Source organism: Struthio camelus, chromosome 4 (assembly GCF_040807025.1).
Source record: "Struthio camelus isolate bStrCam1 chromosome 4, bStrCam1.hap1, whole genome shotgun sequence".
NCBI classification, from domain to species: Eukaryota; Metazoa; Chordata; class Aves; order Struthioniformes; family Struthionidae; genus Struthio; species Struthio camelus.
Window position 1 is genome coordinate 79754733 of NC_090945.1, and position 17574 is coordinate 79772306.

Here is a 17574-nt window from a genome sequence, read left to right on the forward strand (position 1 = left end):
AATTTCTTAGGAGAGAAATTATTTAATTCTTCTCCGCAGAATTTCGTAGGAAAACCTGTTAGGGAGGAAGGTGTAAGGTGAGTTCAATTCTTTGTTTTTCTTCCCAAAAATGTAATGCAATTTCTTCAGCTTTTTTAAAGCACTGTTTCATTGAGGCTGGCCACTAGGAGACGTGCTTGTTAAGTCTGATTTGCCATGTAAAATCTACATTTTCACTCCCTGAGAGGGACCTTTTCTGTATAAACAAATACATCTGTTTAATATGATCCACGTAGAGGGATGTTTCTTTTCAATCAAAAGAGAGTGCTTTTCCCCCAACTCTCGCTCTCTCTTTTTCTCATTTCAGAATACGGTGAGTTTCATACTCCCGTTGATGCTAGCAGGATGCCAAGATTAAAATTCCTGCAAATGAAGCTGTTTTATCTTTGTAATTCTCAGAACAGTGACTCAGCCAGCCTTACATCTCTACAGCAAAGAAAAGAAAAATAGTTGTACAGCCTCCTTATGTTGATTTTTACTGATCTAAGAAGGCTCAAAAAATACCAGGCAGCAGAAAGAAGGCATTTGAATATAAAACATAGATAAATACGGTATGAGCTTATTACTTGTCAGATTACTGTTATTACTATTATTGAAGAGAATGTTATATTTTTTTCCTTGCTTCATAAGATATCCTGGTGTTAACTGAGGGCTCACTGAATATTTATTTATGTAGAAGCCCAAACAACTAGACAGTAAAAGCAGTACTAGTTGTTTTTCTATACAAAATACTTTTTTCTCTGCCATGAAATTAGACTGTGTGCTGTCTGCGATCTCAGACAACACAGCTGAGACACAAACATTCGTGAGAGTTGACGACTGGAGAGAGAACATATATAGTAAATAGAAGGAATGATCAGAGAGAGAAGTCAAACAGGACACAAACTTTTTCAAATAAACAACGTTTTGCTTAGCTGCTGTACATTGAGTACTGGAAAGTAAACGCTTGTCCAGAAAGCAGGATGTGATAACTTATCTGCGATTGCAGTTGCTTGTTGCCTGATCTGGTTTTTGAGGTAAAAATGGAACGTAACGAGTATTGAATCCATCCGCTATCTGTGGAAATCTGTCTCTTGACTTCTTGATAGTATCGCCTTTCCAACTATTAACTTTTCAACTGGTAGCAGCAGGGACTTGCATTATCTTTACATGCCATGTGAAAGCACGTTTTATATTTCTCCACTGATGTTTAGCTGGATTATCTCTTTAGTAGTTCTATGAGGGACCAGGAAAGGACCTCACGACTATTTGTAGCAATTCTGCAGATCCTTGTGCAACACAACACGAATTGTTCCTACCTGTGTCGTGATTGCCCATTACGTTTTGGAAATAATAATACTTGTCCGTTGAAGGCTTTATAAGAATTGCTGTTGTTTTAAAGTAATTTAGCTTTTTAATAATTTGTATAGATAGCTTTTTTTTTTTTTGGGGGGGGGGGTCTGCTCAATAGTGGAAAGCTAACTCACAAAATTAAATTTAAACAACAGTCATTAGCCTCTTTGTCCTTATGTCAAGAGCAAGGCATGATTCTTTTTGCTATTCAAACCACCCGGTCCTGTGTGCATGAAAAATGCTTACTAGAACCTAATCAACTTAGGTACTAAACTACTAGACATGTGAAATATGTTCCTTCTGAGGTTTCAGCTGTCCGTTCACCGTTCGCCTTAGTTTTAAAGCACAGTAAATAGTAAGAAATTTTTAAAAAAATCTGCAAAATACGTATCATCTATTTTGTCAAGTATTGTATCTGTCATTGGAGTCAGAAACTTATTTGGGCAAAGCAAGTGTTGAAGTACCTGTAAATTAAAATATGTTCCTTTAATTCTGGATAGCTGTTCAACGGGGAAAGCTAAGAAATACTTGGCAAGCTGATATCCTCTCCCCGCCATTCTTTGCAGGGATTGCAGTGTGTAATGTGCCAGCTGCCTCAGTAGAAGAAACAGCAGATTCTACAATGTGCCACATTCTGAACCTCTACAGGAGAACCACCTGGCTTCACCAGGCTTTGCGAGAAGGCACGAGGGTACAGAGCGTTGAACAGATTCGGGAAGTGGCTTCTGGAGCCGCCAGGATCAGAGGGGAGACCTTGGGCATTATTGGATTAGGTATGTTGGCTTTGAGGGTTTTCTAACGTGCCTTGCCTCATGTTGCTTTAAAAAAATTAGGAAGATTTGAGCTAGAAAAAATGGAACACTGAGAGTTCACTCCTTTCCCTGCCAAGCATTCTGGATAATACCGCTTCATTCCTGGTGTTTATAATTCTCAAATATTTTTCCCTTAATAACCTCCTGCTTCCCTCAGCTTACTTTTGTTACTGTTTTCTGAATTCTTTGAACTTCTGTACGTCCTTCTGCTGTCGTTGCCATGTGCAGTAAGAAACACCGTCACTTCCCTTTTCCAGGGTAAGGATCCTGCTACTTCAACCCAACGTCAGATGTATTTAATGCCATTATTACGTTATGTAATAGTACTGTATTCCTTGTACGTTGTCATACCTGTGTCTGTGCTTTCTTCTTTTTGCTGTTCTTAACATGTCTGCAAGTTTTTGCTGCTGTAACAGCCTGCTGGGCAGTATCTGCTGCATTTATTGGGCTGCATTTGAATTTGTATTTCAGCTCAAATGAGAGGAAAAATATATGCAAGACAGTATGAAATGCTTCCAGACCTCATAAAATCACCTACTTACCTCTCTGAATGTCCCTAAATATGTTTCAGCATCTAACAGATGGACAGGTTTGCCTGGGATGAATTAATTACTGTCTGTTATGGAAGTAGAGGAGAAAAACAAGCAAGTCAGTTTCTATATGAAAATTGTTCGGTCATGTACTTGTCTTATCAAAGATCTGATAGACTGTGCCTATAATTGCTGTGGTATTCAGCCACAGGAATTAGTAATAAGATTTTGACAACAGGACATCATATTTTAGAAGATCTTTAGCACTTAAATGACGGTTCCGTACATTGATGTCAGATAACTCAAGCCGCTAACTCTTGCTTTTGGAAGCTGAAAATAGCCTAGCATAACGTAGTACTGATTTGAATGAGTGTGCAAGGCACCAAAAACATCTTCACAGAGAATTGCCTTTAAAATATGACTTTCAAGAAGTTAGTCGTGAAGTTGCTTTCTCAAATCTATACCCATGTAATTATGCACCTCATTCAGGCATGCAGTTGGTGTTGCACTCACAGCCACAGCATCCATACAGAAATAATAGCCAATCACTTGCAGTGTTTTAAAAATTGAAAGGCACATCTAGTTTTTGAAACTCAAGCCCCGACTTAGATACTGTGAGCTTACTTGCTGGAGATATCTGTCCTATTGGCATTATATTTGTTGTATTGCACTTAAATTCCTGACCGAAATAAGAATGAATCTTCATTTATTATTGAGCTTTTTTAAATGCATTTTCTCTGTACTCTTTTTGTCGATAATAATTGAAAAGTATAGAGAAACAAGTGGATAATCAGAGTGCCAATATGTGTGCAATGCCGCATAAAGTTGTTTTTTAAAAAAAGCAAACCTTGGTGTGCATTGTGTGTTAAAAGGCTAATAAAATACGATTTTAAAGGCACACATCTTTTACAGTTATTAGCCAGGAATTTTTTCTGTTTTATTATTCCTATTGCTCTTGCTACAGATGGAAGCTTCACGCTTTCAAGGAAAGTCTGTTTTCCACAGTTTAATTTTGTATATGTATGTGAATGGGCACAACCTTGTGATTCTGACGTTCTGTTCTAGCAAACTCCTACCTACCTACATGTTAACAGAGAATAAAAAGTACAGTCTTAAAGCCGTAAAAATAGGGCTGTACTACTTTTTGCATCTAAGCACTTCAGGCAGTTAGATTAAGACGCACTCTTTTCCATTGCAGATGATTGCAAGAGGCTACCTATCTCTAGTTTTAGACCAAAATGTGTATTTACAATAACATTCAACAGTCTTGCCCTTAGGTTACGTTTCCCTACTAGTATCCTTTTCCCACATATGTAGTTTTGCCTCATTTTATTATTAAGATGTATCGGCATCCGAACTGCTGAACGACTAAGGTGCTATGAAGTGAATTAGCACATACAAAATTAACAATTCTCATCTTTGTTACTCAGTCCTTTTTTTTTTTTTCTTTCTTCCTCCCTCTACTTCTGCGTAGTATCTCTGATTCTCCCCTTTCTTGTTAACATGCTGATCTCTTATCTCACAGCTATGACTTTCTATTCTCGTCTTTAACTTCAGTCTCTTCAGCAATGGGTCGCTTAAATTATATCACTTTCCTTTGGCAACAGCCAAGTCCAGACCTTCTTCACATCCGTTTCTGGACTGCTTTCTTGTTTTGCCAATGAGAAACACCGTAGGTCTTGCCTATCTCTCTACTAGGGAATGACATAGTCATTCCCTCCAAAGCTTCAGCTACTCACTTCCTTATCCACTGGTCTAGCCAAGTTTCATGACTCATTTGCCTTTTTCTTTCAATCACTCGCTCTTTTCTTTGCCTTCTTTCATACATGTTCCTGCTTTTGACACTTGGTGCATCCTGGTTAATCCTATTACTCCATACTCCTCCTTTAAAGTTAACCCCTTCCCTCATTCTCTGCTTGTATTGAGGTTGAAGATAAGCCAAAAACCAAAAATTTTGTGGTTAGCCTCTCAGTTCCTTGGGGCTAAGCATGTGTTTCTTTCTGTCTTTACGAAGTGTGGGAATCTTTGAGCCTTACGTAAGTAATAATATCACATCATTTCAAAAAGCCGTCTTTGTCACTTTTAATCTGGATTACAATCCAGAGTCCTGTATTTCAAGTGATGCATCACAAGCTTGGATAGCAAGCCATGTATTTTAAGAGGTCACTACCTTTTCACCTTTTGTCTGTCTTTTTTTTAAAGAATATTTTATGAGCAGCAGCAGCATGTAAGTACTTGCATAAATAGATAGCTGGACATGATCCTGCTGAAAAGATTATTTTACAGCAGTGAAGGCTATGATATCACGCTCTCTTCCCTTTCCTCCCAGTTGCAAATATTATTGACTAATAGCTAATGCATTTCCTCATTCACAAGAGGTGAAATTATCTCCAGATACATTTGTCTCCACGTCATAATCATTGTCATCACTCAGTTTGATCTCACCTGCTTCATGGTTTCTCTCACCAGTTTGAGTCCTGCACTGGTCTGTATTATCAGGCAAGATTAAGAGTTGGTTGGTTTTACCATATAGCACGGTGTTACCAAACGATGCAGCCTTGGCAGTCCTGCTAGCTGTGTTTAGGTGCTCGCCAGGAAATATGACAAAATGGCACTTTCCAAGAAGCCGCATTTCAGAGTTTTCCAGGAGGGAGGAAGACTTACCCAAATTCCTAATTACTGTTGCCTAGACAGTAAAAGCTGCTAAACTAAAGTACTTTTCCTTTCCATGGAAGTCTGCAGGCAGGTCATCAACATCTGTGGTGCTGAGGGCATTTGATAAAACTTTGTACTACCAGCATAGGTATGCGCTCTTCACCCAAGGCCTGGGGGGGGATTACTGAGCACCCTTGCTACTATGTGTTGCCCACAAATCAGGTCATTGACCAGGTCGAGAGCAGACTCACCTACAACCTGGGAGACTTTGGGGGGAGTGGATGAGTCACACTGTACCAGGAGAATCAGGCATTTTAGCTGTGAGTCTGCTCACACCTCTGGTTTCACTGAAACGATGCACAGGCTTTGCTACAGCTTTGGGTAAATCATTTCTAAAATAGGCTTTTGTTAACTCTCCTTTTTTTGCAATTGTATGAAGCACGCATTTTGTGTGTTCTTTCCCGATCACAAACCTCGAAGTTGATTTAATAAGTTTTCAGAACTTGTTTTCAGAATTTTTTAATGAGCTTCAGAATTTACCTTTTCTTGGAAGCACCCAAGTCTCATCAGTATTCATAGCAATTGTATATGCTTTTAAGGTAGCGTTGCCCTGAAGGTGTGAATCTGTCTACACTGGTGTGGTGTTGTTGATGTACTGAGGTAGGTTTTGAGCCACCCGTCATGTCCATGAGATAGGCTTATAAAACAGAACATTTTTTCAGGAAAAGAAAAAGAAAACTGTCATAGGTGTATAGTTGTGCTATGTTGTCTGACTGTAATTTAAAAAGGAATTGGCAGATTTATTTGTTCATCTATGTTTTTGTCTAAGGACTATGACTACAGTATAAACTGTCAGTTACAGAAGAGCTCTATCCTGTAAAGTGATTGTAATAGGACAGTTCTGCCCAAAAGTACATGCCTATTATTCCCAAGTATTTCAGAAGGAAAGTATGCATATTTAAGAAGGTTTTAATAAATTAACTGTATTAGCCTGGTTGCACTGAATGGAAAGCATAGCTTTAAATGGAGATCCAGTTGTAAGAGATTTAGCTGCTGTGAATCCCCTCAGGTATTAGTGTTGTAAAGAGTGTAAAAAGAGCAGTGTTGCATGTGAAATTGAAATGGAGTTAGAGCAAATGTGACATGCTGCTTTTAAAAATATATATTGTTTACTGTGTGTGACTGAGATCTTGAGCTGTGAACGTGCCACAATTTGAAAATAGTACATTGTGCTGAGAATTGGCTAATTTGTTTTTAAAAATCAACTTGAAAAGCAAACAAATCATGTGTACGTAAGTATTGAAATAAAAGGTTTGGAAGAGTGTTTTAAGTTTATGTCCCCAAAGGAAAGCAGACTGCCTCCGTCAGGTTGACAGACTATTTAATATTCCAAGCACATCCATCAGCAAGCTCTACAGAATTACGGTGTTCAGATTAAATGATCAACAAAAAACCTTTCTTCCTCTGGCTTCTGAAGTTTATTCAAAGAGAAACTGAAAAGCAGAGGGAAATCCTTTAAAGCACGATTGCAAAGATACGGGATTTCCCTGTGTTATTTTGATGCTTTTTTTGCACAAACTGAGATATTGCAAAATAAAACTATTGACTTTTTTTTTTAATCTGACACAACGATTATTACTGTGTGTCTAGTGAATGATACTTTTGAAGTGTCTTCAGCTAAAATCTGTAATACTCTAATGTGAGCATCTAGTGTATAGTCTTCTAATCTGGAAAGCATTTTAGTTTTCGTTCTTCATAATTTCCTTACTCACTGGATATATTACTTATTTGCTCTAGGAATTGTTTTATTGGTAGTGTATCAAGGGGAAATACACACCTGCTAACATGCGCGGTATGGAGTCATGCCTGAAAAGCAATTTCAAACACAGCTCTGAAATAATACGACAGTAAGGAGGGATGAGCAGGGAAGTGCCATATGATAGACTGATTTAGCTAAATGGATGCAGAATTTTTAAACATTGAAATGACTGATTTCTTTATAGGCATTTTAATGCTGAAAGGATGCTACTCAAAATGGAAGAAGATACTAGTTCAGAAAGGAGATTCCATGCATTGAACAGGATTGAGCTTCAGATTAAACAAATTAGGTTTTATTGCATCCATTTCTGAGTATTAATTTTATAGCTTTTTATTAAAGCCAGCTGGTCAGACGTGGGTAAGAGTAGGTCCTTGGCAGGATGTATTCCAAAGCAGTAGTATTTTACCATAAGCAGGCCCAGCAGGTGAGCGCTTCTAGTACGCAGATTGTTGTAGATTACATGACGTCTTTTGGCGTTTCAGATCTCCATTTGCAAAAGGTGCAGGCCTTTCACTTTGGGACAAAACTGTGTGAAGCAGTCAGATTTGATGTTACTGATCTTAACAAGGATTTCAAGTGGAATGGGAGATGGGGAGACGCCTTTTTTTTTTTTTTTAATCCAGTTCTAGGTGCTGTACAAAACCGTATCGTTTGATACAAGTGTTTGCAGTAGGAAGGAACGGGCTACCTGCACCAGCTCCTTTAGATATGTTTTCACTGTGCGTCTCTCTTGTTCCCAGGGCGTGTTGGGCAAGCAGTAGCACTACGTGCCAAAGCCTTTGGCTTCAGTGTCATTTTCTATGACCCATACCTCTCAGATGGCATGGAGCGTGCTCTAGGACTGCAGCGGGTGAGCACTTTGCAGGACCTGCTGTTCCACAGTGACTGTGTTACCCTGCACTGCAACTTGAATGAACACAATCATCATCTTATTAATGACTTCACCATAAAGCAGGTAACGACCTCTGTGGGTGCCCTCCGCACCGGTACTGGTGGCTGACACTTTGCAGAGTTTCTTTAAGTGAACATGCAGATTCTCATTTGAAAGCAAGTATTTTTTTCCTTTTGCTACTTTGAGCAGGCTTATAACTGATACGGAAATAGTTTGTGCCTTATGTATTGTTGTTTTTCTTGTCTTTTTTGCTCAGTAACAATGCATTTATAGAAATAATGTGCTCTTCTGCCTATTTTTCAGATGTAATTAAGTTGCATTGATTTAAAAATACTTTTTCTGTATCTTCCAGTAGCTACTTTCTTTGCCTGTTTTTTTCAGGTAGCAGTTCTGTCTTTCCCTCTTGTTCCTCAGTTTTGAGTTCTTCATATGTGATTTAAGGATTATGACTAAATGGCGCCCCCCTGTGCTCAGTCCTAATGCTTGCAGAGTGTTTCACTGATGGATTAATGCCATTTACAGCATTGCATTATTTGGGGAAAATAATGCTGATTTGATTTAGTACTAACATCTCCCTAAATTTTTAGGTAATATTATTTCATAATCTGGACATGTAGTAACTGTTCTGTTTTTGACTAATTTCGTAGTAGAATTTTTTCATTAAATGCGTAGGTTCTCATTTCAAACCTCAATGCAGATAAAAGTAAGAAATATAACTTTGAAATATAAGAGCGTAGTTATTGTGCACAGGAAAGAAATTCTAATGATATAATAAAAAATTGATTTTACTTTTTGGTGTTCTTTATACATACAGTATATGTATTTGCTGGTAACTGTGGCAGTACTCTTTTGGTGTAAAATCATTGTTTGGCTTCTGAGAAATAGTTTGCACCTACTACTCTTGAACTTTAGTAGAACTGAAGTAGTTACTGAATGTGGAACACATTCATGTAGGATCATGGCAGAAAGCTAATGATATGATTAGAGAGTCTTGATTTGAGAGTTTAGGATTTTGCAGACCAGTCCCAATGTAAAACCAGGGTTTGGGACTTAAAACTCTTAAAAATTAAGAAGTTTAAAATGTAAGTCGCCAGGAGAAGTAAGCTCTATCACTCTACCCTGAACATGCTCTCTTGTTCTGTGCCTCGGGTACGCTATAATGGTTATAAAATGGTTAGATGTCTTTGTAAGCCCTCATCTGAACCCAGAGAGAATTGCACTGATTTCAGGGGGACTTTTTAGAGGCTTAGCAGTGCTCAGTCAGTACAGGGGACAGTGAAACTTCAGCAGTGTATCGGAGGAAGTTTTTGAGTGGAAGTGGATAAATGGGATGAGCTTTGGAGAGTACTCAGTGTATTCATCGGAGAAACAAAACAAACGAAAGGGTTAAAAGTGAGTGATGCGGTCTAAAATGAAATGCAAATAGAATCTAAACCTAAAAAGATATTGTAAGCATTTATCTTGCTATTTATTATTCTTTATTTAGAAGCAATTGCTTTAGCTAAAAATTCAGATAAAGCAAGCTATACTGTAACAACTGAATGTTATCCAAATTTTGAAAGCAAGAAAATCATGACACCTATGATCACTCTTGATTGATTACTTTGCATAGACCAGATCTTCTGAATATATAGTGAAGAGAGCAAAGTAGGCTGACAGATGCCGTAGTTGACCTAAAATTTTTAGAGAACGTTGCATGCCCCTTTTGCCCAGTATTGCATGTTCACGTAATAACCAGTTTTTAAACTAAGTGCAGAGAAGTCTGATGCATCTCATTTCACTAAAGTCTCATCCTGACTTTTTTTTGGAATGTGAAATTGCACAACCTTAAAATTCCTTTGGAATTTTGATGTCAGTCTTTTTCAGTAGCTTTTCCTTTGTATCAGTCCGCATTCTGCCTAGCCATCATGTTTGGCCTTGTAATTCCAGAGCGGCTCAGAGAGTTATTTCGAGCTTGTGATTATTGAACCCGTGGTAATCAAGTGCTCTTATAGGAAGCTGAGGTCATCTTTAGTTTTACAGATTTGAGCAGACGATGCTGTAATTAAACGCAATACCTTTCTAAAGCAGTTCCACAGGTTTAATGTAAGTGAATCGTAGTAGCAGTCAGCAGTTTTAGCTGTAACGTTCTCTTTCAAGCTTCCACCGTTTTAAAAGATCGTCTTCAACTGCATCCGCCCTCATAGTTTATCGTGACTCACATAATTCATTCCCATTACAGTGCCTTTATGCATCCATGTTCTGTTTGATTTGGGCTTGTCTTAGTACTAGCTTTAGAGTTTTGTAAATAGTCCTGAAGATGAAAACTCAAGCAAGGTTATTATGGATGGACAGAAGATTTCAGTAAGGTTTACTTTGATTACAAATTTCAAGGTCTTCAAAGTATGTATAAATAGACTAAGCTATACTTAAACATCAAATTATCCCTTTCATTTGCAAAAGCACAGAAATAGAAAGTCTTTATTTAAGCTCCCATGAGCCTGTATGGCATGTCCGTGTAGCAGGTGTGATTGCTACTTGAGTGAGCCCTCCTGTGCTATGGTTTTAGTCTCGTTATCACAGCTGACTGGCGTGGTTCAAGTACAGTGGTGGTTTCCATCTTCTTGGTTTCCATTAGGAACCCCTTGTTGTTGCCAGAGCAATTTAAGCTCATGCCACCATTACCTTACTGCTGCAATTCTCAAGACAATCACATAAAACTAACAGAAGTATCCATTAGTGTTGCACTCCTGCTGTAAGTAAACTTAGGTTTGCTATATAGAGCAACAGATGTTCCCCTAACAGCCCAAGTCTCTGCAAATGGAGAGGGGCAGAGCCAGATTAAGGTCAATGAGTTGACCAGTAAAAAAAATTTTTTTTTTTTTTAATAACCTTACTGCAAGCATATGTGGCTTAGTAGTTCGATATTTCCAATGATCTCTCATTAAAAATTCCTAGCTGACTTCCTCCAAACCTCCCTGTTGTTCATGAATTTGGCATTCCAAATCAATGTTTTAGACTAAGGATCCTGCTGCCATTTAGATAAGCTTTAGTTTGATATATAGGTTGTAAATAGTTGATTTCGTGTTAAAATGTTGGAGGTTTTCTTGTTCTTGTGCGGAGAGATGGACTCCATTTGAAACGGGAGTTTTATCACTCATCTTCAGCATGGTTCCTACTCTTCATGTGCTTTCCCTTGCGCATAGAAATGCTCTGAGATCAGGACCTGTGTTTGAGACACCTGGTAAAAGATGCTGAAGTGTTAGAGTGGCTGGAAGCAGGATATGGAAATCTTTTTTTTCTTTGTTCGTACCATCTCTCTTACTTAAACTTCCACTTTGTTTTCATGTTGTGGATATATTAGGGTATAAATTCTTGCAGTTCTCTCCGCTCGGTGTTATCTACAATGCTAATCTGCACAATACACAGCGCAGCTTCTCTCCAGGGCATGCAGCATTCTCAGCCAAATTCATTTTCATGCCTTTTAATTGGATAATATAAGGATTCCTTAGACCTTTATTTGAACAGTCTTTATGGGGAGGAGGAAGCTGAAGTAACAGCAATAAATAAAACATAGGCCTGCTGTATTTTGGTAACTAAAGGGAAAAGAGTTTTGAAGTCCAAAAGCATTGATTTTTCTGAAAGATTCATGTAGGCTTTTGTTTGTGTGAAAGTTTTAAACCACAAAATATGAATTTGAGAATGTACTGTAGTTTCTGTCTTATGCAATTTCACAGTGAAATAAAAAGGCATAAAATGATCTGTCAGTTTCGTATGCACATTTGTATCTTTTGATCATGTTACTGCACAATATATGAAACAACGCTTCTATTAAAAGACGCTACTTACAAGAAACAAAAGGTTATTAAGTGCTGTGAAATAGCATTTTATGTTAGAAGCATCACGTTTTGTGGTACTTTCCAATGGAAAGGGGAAGACAACTGTTACAGGTTAAATCAGCTGAATAGCCTTTGTTGTAATGGATGCTTCTTTTGAGTAAAAGCTAATGCCACAACGATTTTATTTCATTTATTTTTATTTCATCATTCTTGTTTTTAACTTTCCCTAGATGAGACAAGGGGCTTTCCTGGTCAACACAGCTCGAGGTGGGTTAGTAGACGAAAAAGCACTTGCACAGGCCCTGAAGGAAGGAAGGATACGAGGGGCAGCCTTAGATGTACATGAGTCAGAACCATTCAGGTGCTTTTCCTTTATTTTTATTTTTATTTTGTTCACTTTTAGTTTTAAGTCGTAGTGCATGATGCAATCAACAGCAACAAGTAAATGAGTTTTCCCTTCCTTTGGTAGCTAAATACCTCTTAGAAAAGCAACATGAATCTGTGCAGCACTGGACTAATGCAAACGTAGATGGAGCTTTTTCATGTGGTCAGAAGTGAAAAAAGTGATATCCAAGATTTAATTTCTTTAAAAAACAAACAAACACACAAAATCTAATGGGCTTATTAAGCAGAAATATCAGGGACACAAGTTAAAATCATGGGCATGGCTTAGTGTCACATGGCTTTGAGAGGCGTGCTCTTTGTCATTGATAAAACTCTGGGTGCAGCTAGTGTTCGTGTCTGAACAGATTCTTTCAGAAGGTGAAAGGCTCAGAGCTGGTGCAAGAAACAATTGATTTATGACACCTTTCTGCAGGAAAACACGTACTTTCCATCCGGCTGCCCTCTGCAGGAAAGCCACAAACGTGCCAGGTTGCAAAAAATGTAAAGATAAGGAAGGTGGCCAGAGTTCAGGTTTTGGTTTGTTTTGCCCTTTCTCATCCTCAGGAGAGTAATAACTCTGCTGTCATTAGCAGAGCTGGTAGCCTGAGTTTTCTGAAAGCCACCGGGAAGTGCAGAGTTTTAGGCAAAAATATACCACTCCCAAAGGGGCATTGGTATTATGATATAAACACTCCTATTAGAAACAGGCCTCTGACATGTCCTTGAGTCTTGGCCCTGCCTTCTTTGTTAGAGCTGTGAAAACAGACTGTTAGAGCTTCGTGCTTGTATGTGACAAGCCTTCTCCAGTTTTTCAGTCTGGGCAGGAAGAAGTCTTAATTTTAACTGGAACAACCCACAGAACTCTTGAAGAGGAACAAATGTAGTACTTTGGGGTAGGTTGAAGAGAATCGAAAGAGAGGGAAGTCTCTCTTGTATCAGCTCAGATAGGGGGAAGTGAAAGCTTTAAAAAACAGCAGTAGTATTGTTGGAAGTGGAATTTTTATATCTGTTAAGACGCAATGCCAGTATTTAATATTATTTACGCTGATCCTGCATTTGTTTACTTTTAAATGTAACCATTACAGTGCAGTAGTGCTGGGCAAAGCCAGAGTCTTAACAGCTCAAGGGACTTTCAGCTACATACATGCTTCCCAGTTCAGATCTACACAAGCAGACCTGTGCACCTATAGGAAGCCCCATTTACTGCATGAAGATGCCATCTGCAGAGATTCAGTTGCAGGATTACGGCCACGGTTTCCTTTGGCTTCAGTGCTGCATGTCTGTCTGAAGGCAGCATGCAATATTTAAGAGTTTGCTGGATACTCTGATTTTTATTGCACTAGAGGTGAAATTACCATTTTATGAATTATTACCAACTCTGAAAGCACACTTTTGTCTTAAAATATTTGTTCTCTTGTTGTTGCAATCGACTATAAGATTATCAAAACTGAAAATAGGTAGGAGGAGTAAATTTCCACTATTTTCAGTTTCCCAACTCTGTATGTGTGATAGCACTTTTACGTAGATGTATTACTTCCTCTGAAAATCAACGCATCAAGTAAATGTCCTTATTTCTGTGGAGTTTCTGTACTGCGACAGGAATGAAAAATTAGTTTAAAATGACAGGAAGACATAACTAAGTACCAAAAAATGTTCAGGGTATTCATGGACACACTTCTTACTGGGAAATAATTGTAACTCATTTTATCTGACTGAATGTCACTTTGACAGTGACTCTTCAGAAAGCAAAGATTTATTTGCTAATGAAATAAAACTGTGATGTAATGGACCAAATAAAGTGGCATCCTGAATTGATTTGGGTCTCGCTTTATGCATTTCTGCACCAGAACTGGAGCGGCAGTGGCTGTAGTTAGCAAAAAGTGCATTGGACAGAAGCTAATGTTGCTACTAGTGCTACTTTACTTAGGTGTGCTACCTTTTGAGCCTATGAGAGACCATTGTTACTTTATTATGCCATGAGTGGTGTATTAAATTAACTGACAATTAAAAACAAATCCAACAAGGAATATTGGTACAAATTCCTTTCTATTGAAGAAATTAATCTGAATGTATGTACAAATCCCTCTGGATCCCCCTCCCCCCAAATATTTTTTGTCATTTGATCTTGTTTTAAATTTTCATTTAGCTTTAGTCAGGGCCCCTTGAAGGATGCACCAAACCTGATCTGTACCCCACATGCAGCCTGGTATAGTGAACAAGCCTCAATTGAGATGCGGGAGGAAGCAGCGCGAGAGATCCGAAGGGCAATCACAGGTACTGACACACCTTATTACCTCCTTCACTGTTTACTTCATTTTAACAAAGATTTTTATTCTTCACTGTTGGAAGATGTTGAAAATGACCCAACCTAGGTTTTGTTTACCACTTCTGATATTGCAGTATCAAAACCAGCGAATACCCGCTAAGTCTGGTCCCAGCACTGGAATAGATGGTTTGGGGGGGTCCGTTGCAGTTATAAAGAGAAGTCAGGTAGTGGAAAAGAAGTATTTTCCATATAACAGAAATGTACCGATATGTTTAAAAAAAAAAAACAACTCCCCTTTTTGTTTCTTGTACATAATACTGTTGTGAGGTGTTTGAATGCAGTTGAGCCAGAAATTGCTGCTATCTTTTACAGCTTTTCCCAGATGCCCCCTCATACTCACCATGAGCGGTGCTGCTTCCCTTGTTTTTTTCCCTTTATTTCAGCTCCTTTCTGTTTTCCAAAGTTCATTCAAATTTGTCTCAGAAGAGGGTCTGGAATTTCAGTGTTTTTAAGGCTGTAATATGCAGGGATAAAACATTACCCAGAACTTCCATAGTTCCTGGGTAGTGCTCATATTGCAATAACTTGCTGTTAATTTAAAACAAAGTTTTCAATATTTGTTGGGAGGTGCTCTATTTTAGAAGATTGTTCTCTCTTTAAAGCATTGCTAAAGAAGTCTGACATTTTGAAGGGTGAAGTCTCTTTGTTGTATAACTACCATGTAATTGTAAACTGTTTACAAAAGAAAAAACAGTTATGTCTTGAGCATGCAATGCTAATAAATAAAATGAGAAATGTGGGCCATTTGGCTTTGGTTTAAATCCCTCGTAGCCTAAAATAAAAGGAAGAATTTTCATACTGGAAAATGACTCATTAAGCACTAATGTTCTCTCTTTAGTAGGACTTCGCTGTTTTCCCCCTTGGCAATATAGGCTGAATGCTTTACAGACGTGAAGGGCCATCTGTGTCACCTTGAGGGTGGTTCAGTGCCAGCGCATTGCTCTGCTGTACAAAAAGCACTGACAGTAGCCTTTCCAAAGTCCTTTGCCTGGAGAGGCTAGACAATTTAGTTTCGTTTATAGCCTGTGCAGAAAGAAGACTCTCTGAGTCTGGGTGGTGATTAAGGGCACCTCTAAAATTTGAATTGCCCTTTACAGGCCTATTTCTCTCCATTTTAGAGGTCACCTAAGGAGTCTGACCATCCCGTAGCTGGAATTGGTCTTTGTTTATGTACCCCTGGAGAGCTGTTACAGTACCTTCATGAAGTTGTTAAATGCTCCCAGAGAGTTCTCAGAAAGATTGTGCAAACCACCATACCATACCTGCATGGGGAATGATTGATGTGCAAATAAGCGTTAACAGTCTAAGATCTGAAAACTAAGTGGTAGCTGTATGGAGCTAGTTTTATGTTAAGTGTTGTGCAGTAGCCCACACACATGGGCATGGGAAGACAGACCTATTTTCTTAAAGTGGGCGATTGTGCTATCGGGAGTTCCAAATCATTGATTTGTATTGAAGCTGTCGTCACTTCAGCGTTTGCACGTGGTTTGTAGTAAGATCAAATTGAGGCCAACGTTAGGGAGGTGAGAAAGACATTGAATTGCAGTGGAACAAATGTAGGAAAGCTCCAGGAAGTGTGGGACGAGACCGAATCTGTGAACACCATAGGGGGATCAGAAAAGAGAAGGGATGCAGAGAGAGAAACTAATTGGAAAAAGGTGTACAAAGTAAATGAATGCATGCTTGAGTAATATGACCACCATCTGAAAATAAAGATGTTAAGATGTTTGGCTGTGGAAAAAAATGCCTGTAAGGTTCTGCTGTATGAAATGAAAACAAGTGAAGATTAAATATGAGAACATTCAAAATATTAAATGAAGGTGACTGCTGAAAACAATGATAGAAGAAAAGGGAGGGTGAACATGGCAAGTGAAAAGATAGTTATGAAATAAGTTTAATAAAGTAATATTTTGTGAGAGGAGACTAGTAGAACGTTCCTTACAGAGATTAGCAAAATGAAGACGGAGAGGGGCAGGAAGGAAGACATGATTGCAATCTAAAAATACCCGAGGAGGATAAACGCCAGAAAAGGAAAGGTACTATGTAAATTAGAGGGCAGTTTTGGCAGAGGATTAAATGGATGTATGTTAAGGCTAAACACTAGAAGATGGTTTCCAATTAGGAGAGCAGTGGAATTCACCGGTACTGGAGCGTGTACCTTGTCTTGTCTGATTTTGAAATTAAGAAGCCCTTTCAAATTGTGCATAGATATGTGAGAAGTTCAGGTGACGTAACCACAAGTCACGGAGGCTTTGATAGCGTAGATAGAGTATTTGATAGCATCTCACTAGAAAAAAGCAATTCAGAGAAAACACTTTTTTTTACAATCCCATTGTAGTTGGGATGATGGACAGAAAGAGCAGGCAAACAGTAGTGAAGTCCTTAATCAGATTTCTAGTAGGAGGATGGAGACAAAGCAACTAAATACTTTAATGGGAGCACGGTCGATTTTTGAAAAAGTTTCTGGGATGTTCTTGCCAACAATAGCGGAGCTGAACTCAGACTTGGCTCTTTCCACCTCTATGTTTGCACAGTAAGATTAAATTTCAGAAAGAATGCATTAAAACAGATGTCAGAAAAAACATAGGATCCAGTTATCTCCCATTGAGGTAGCTGGGAATATTCTAGTTGCTGTAAAGAAAACAGCGTATCTGTGCATGTCATTTTTTACAGGGCTGGAGATATTTCCATGGAAAACAGTGAGAGGCTTGTCCAGTAGGTGTTGAATTGGGCCGACAGATTTTCTTCTATCTGTGCCTGAGAACTAAAATTGTGCTTTAGAGGTTGAGTGACATTAGATAAAGGTAGTGAAGAAATGAAGAAGGAAGTTTTCTGACGTATTTTCATTTTTGCCTAGAAAAGAAGGAAGTGGTTGAGGATTTGTACATTATAGTGAATAAATTTAAAGAGCGGTTGAGATAAAGAAGTGTAAGATCAGGAGGGCAGGAAAAAAGTCTCAGTCATACT

At 38.5% G+C, this 17574-nt stretch overlaps 1 protein-coding gene across 50 annotated transcripts in view; it reads left to right on the forward strand.

The window, feature by feature from the left end:
- Positions 1-17574, forward strand: part of CTBP1 (C-terminal binding protein 1) — a 255605-nt gene that overhangs the window by 230370 nt on the left and 7661 nt on the right. For 36 of the 50 annotated variants that reach the window (XR_011141124.1, XR_011141123.1, XR_011141126.1 and 33 more), the window contains 4 exons: positions 1938-2144; positions 7928-8142; positions 12128-12258; positions 14428-14555. Coding sequence is in view for 42 of the 50 variants with exons in the window: in XM_068943611.1 (XP_068799712.1) it covers positions 1938-2144; positions 7928-8142; positions 12128-12258; positions 14428-14555 (681 nt within the window). In the remaining 8 variants the exon portion in view is untranslated. The remainder of the gene's footprint in view (positions 1-1937; positions 2145-7927; positions 8143-12127; positions 12259-14427; positions 14556-17574) is intronic. The other 14 variants (XR_011141130.1, XM_068943614.1, XM_068943610.1 and 11 more) reach the window with 1 other exon arrangement.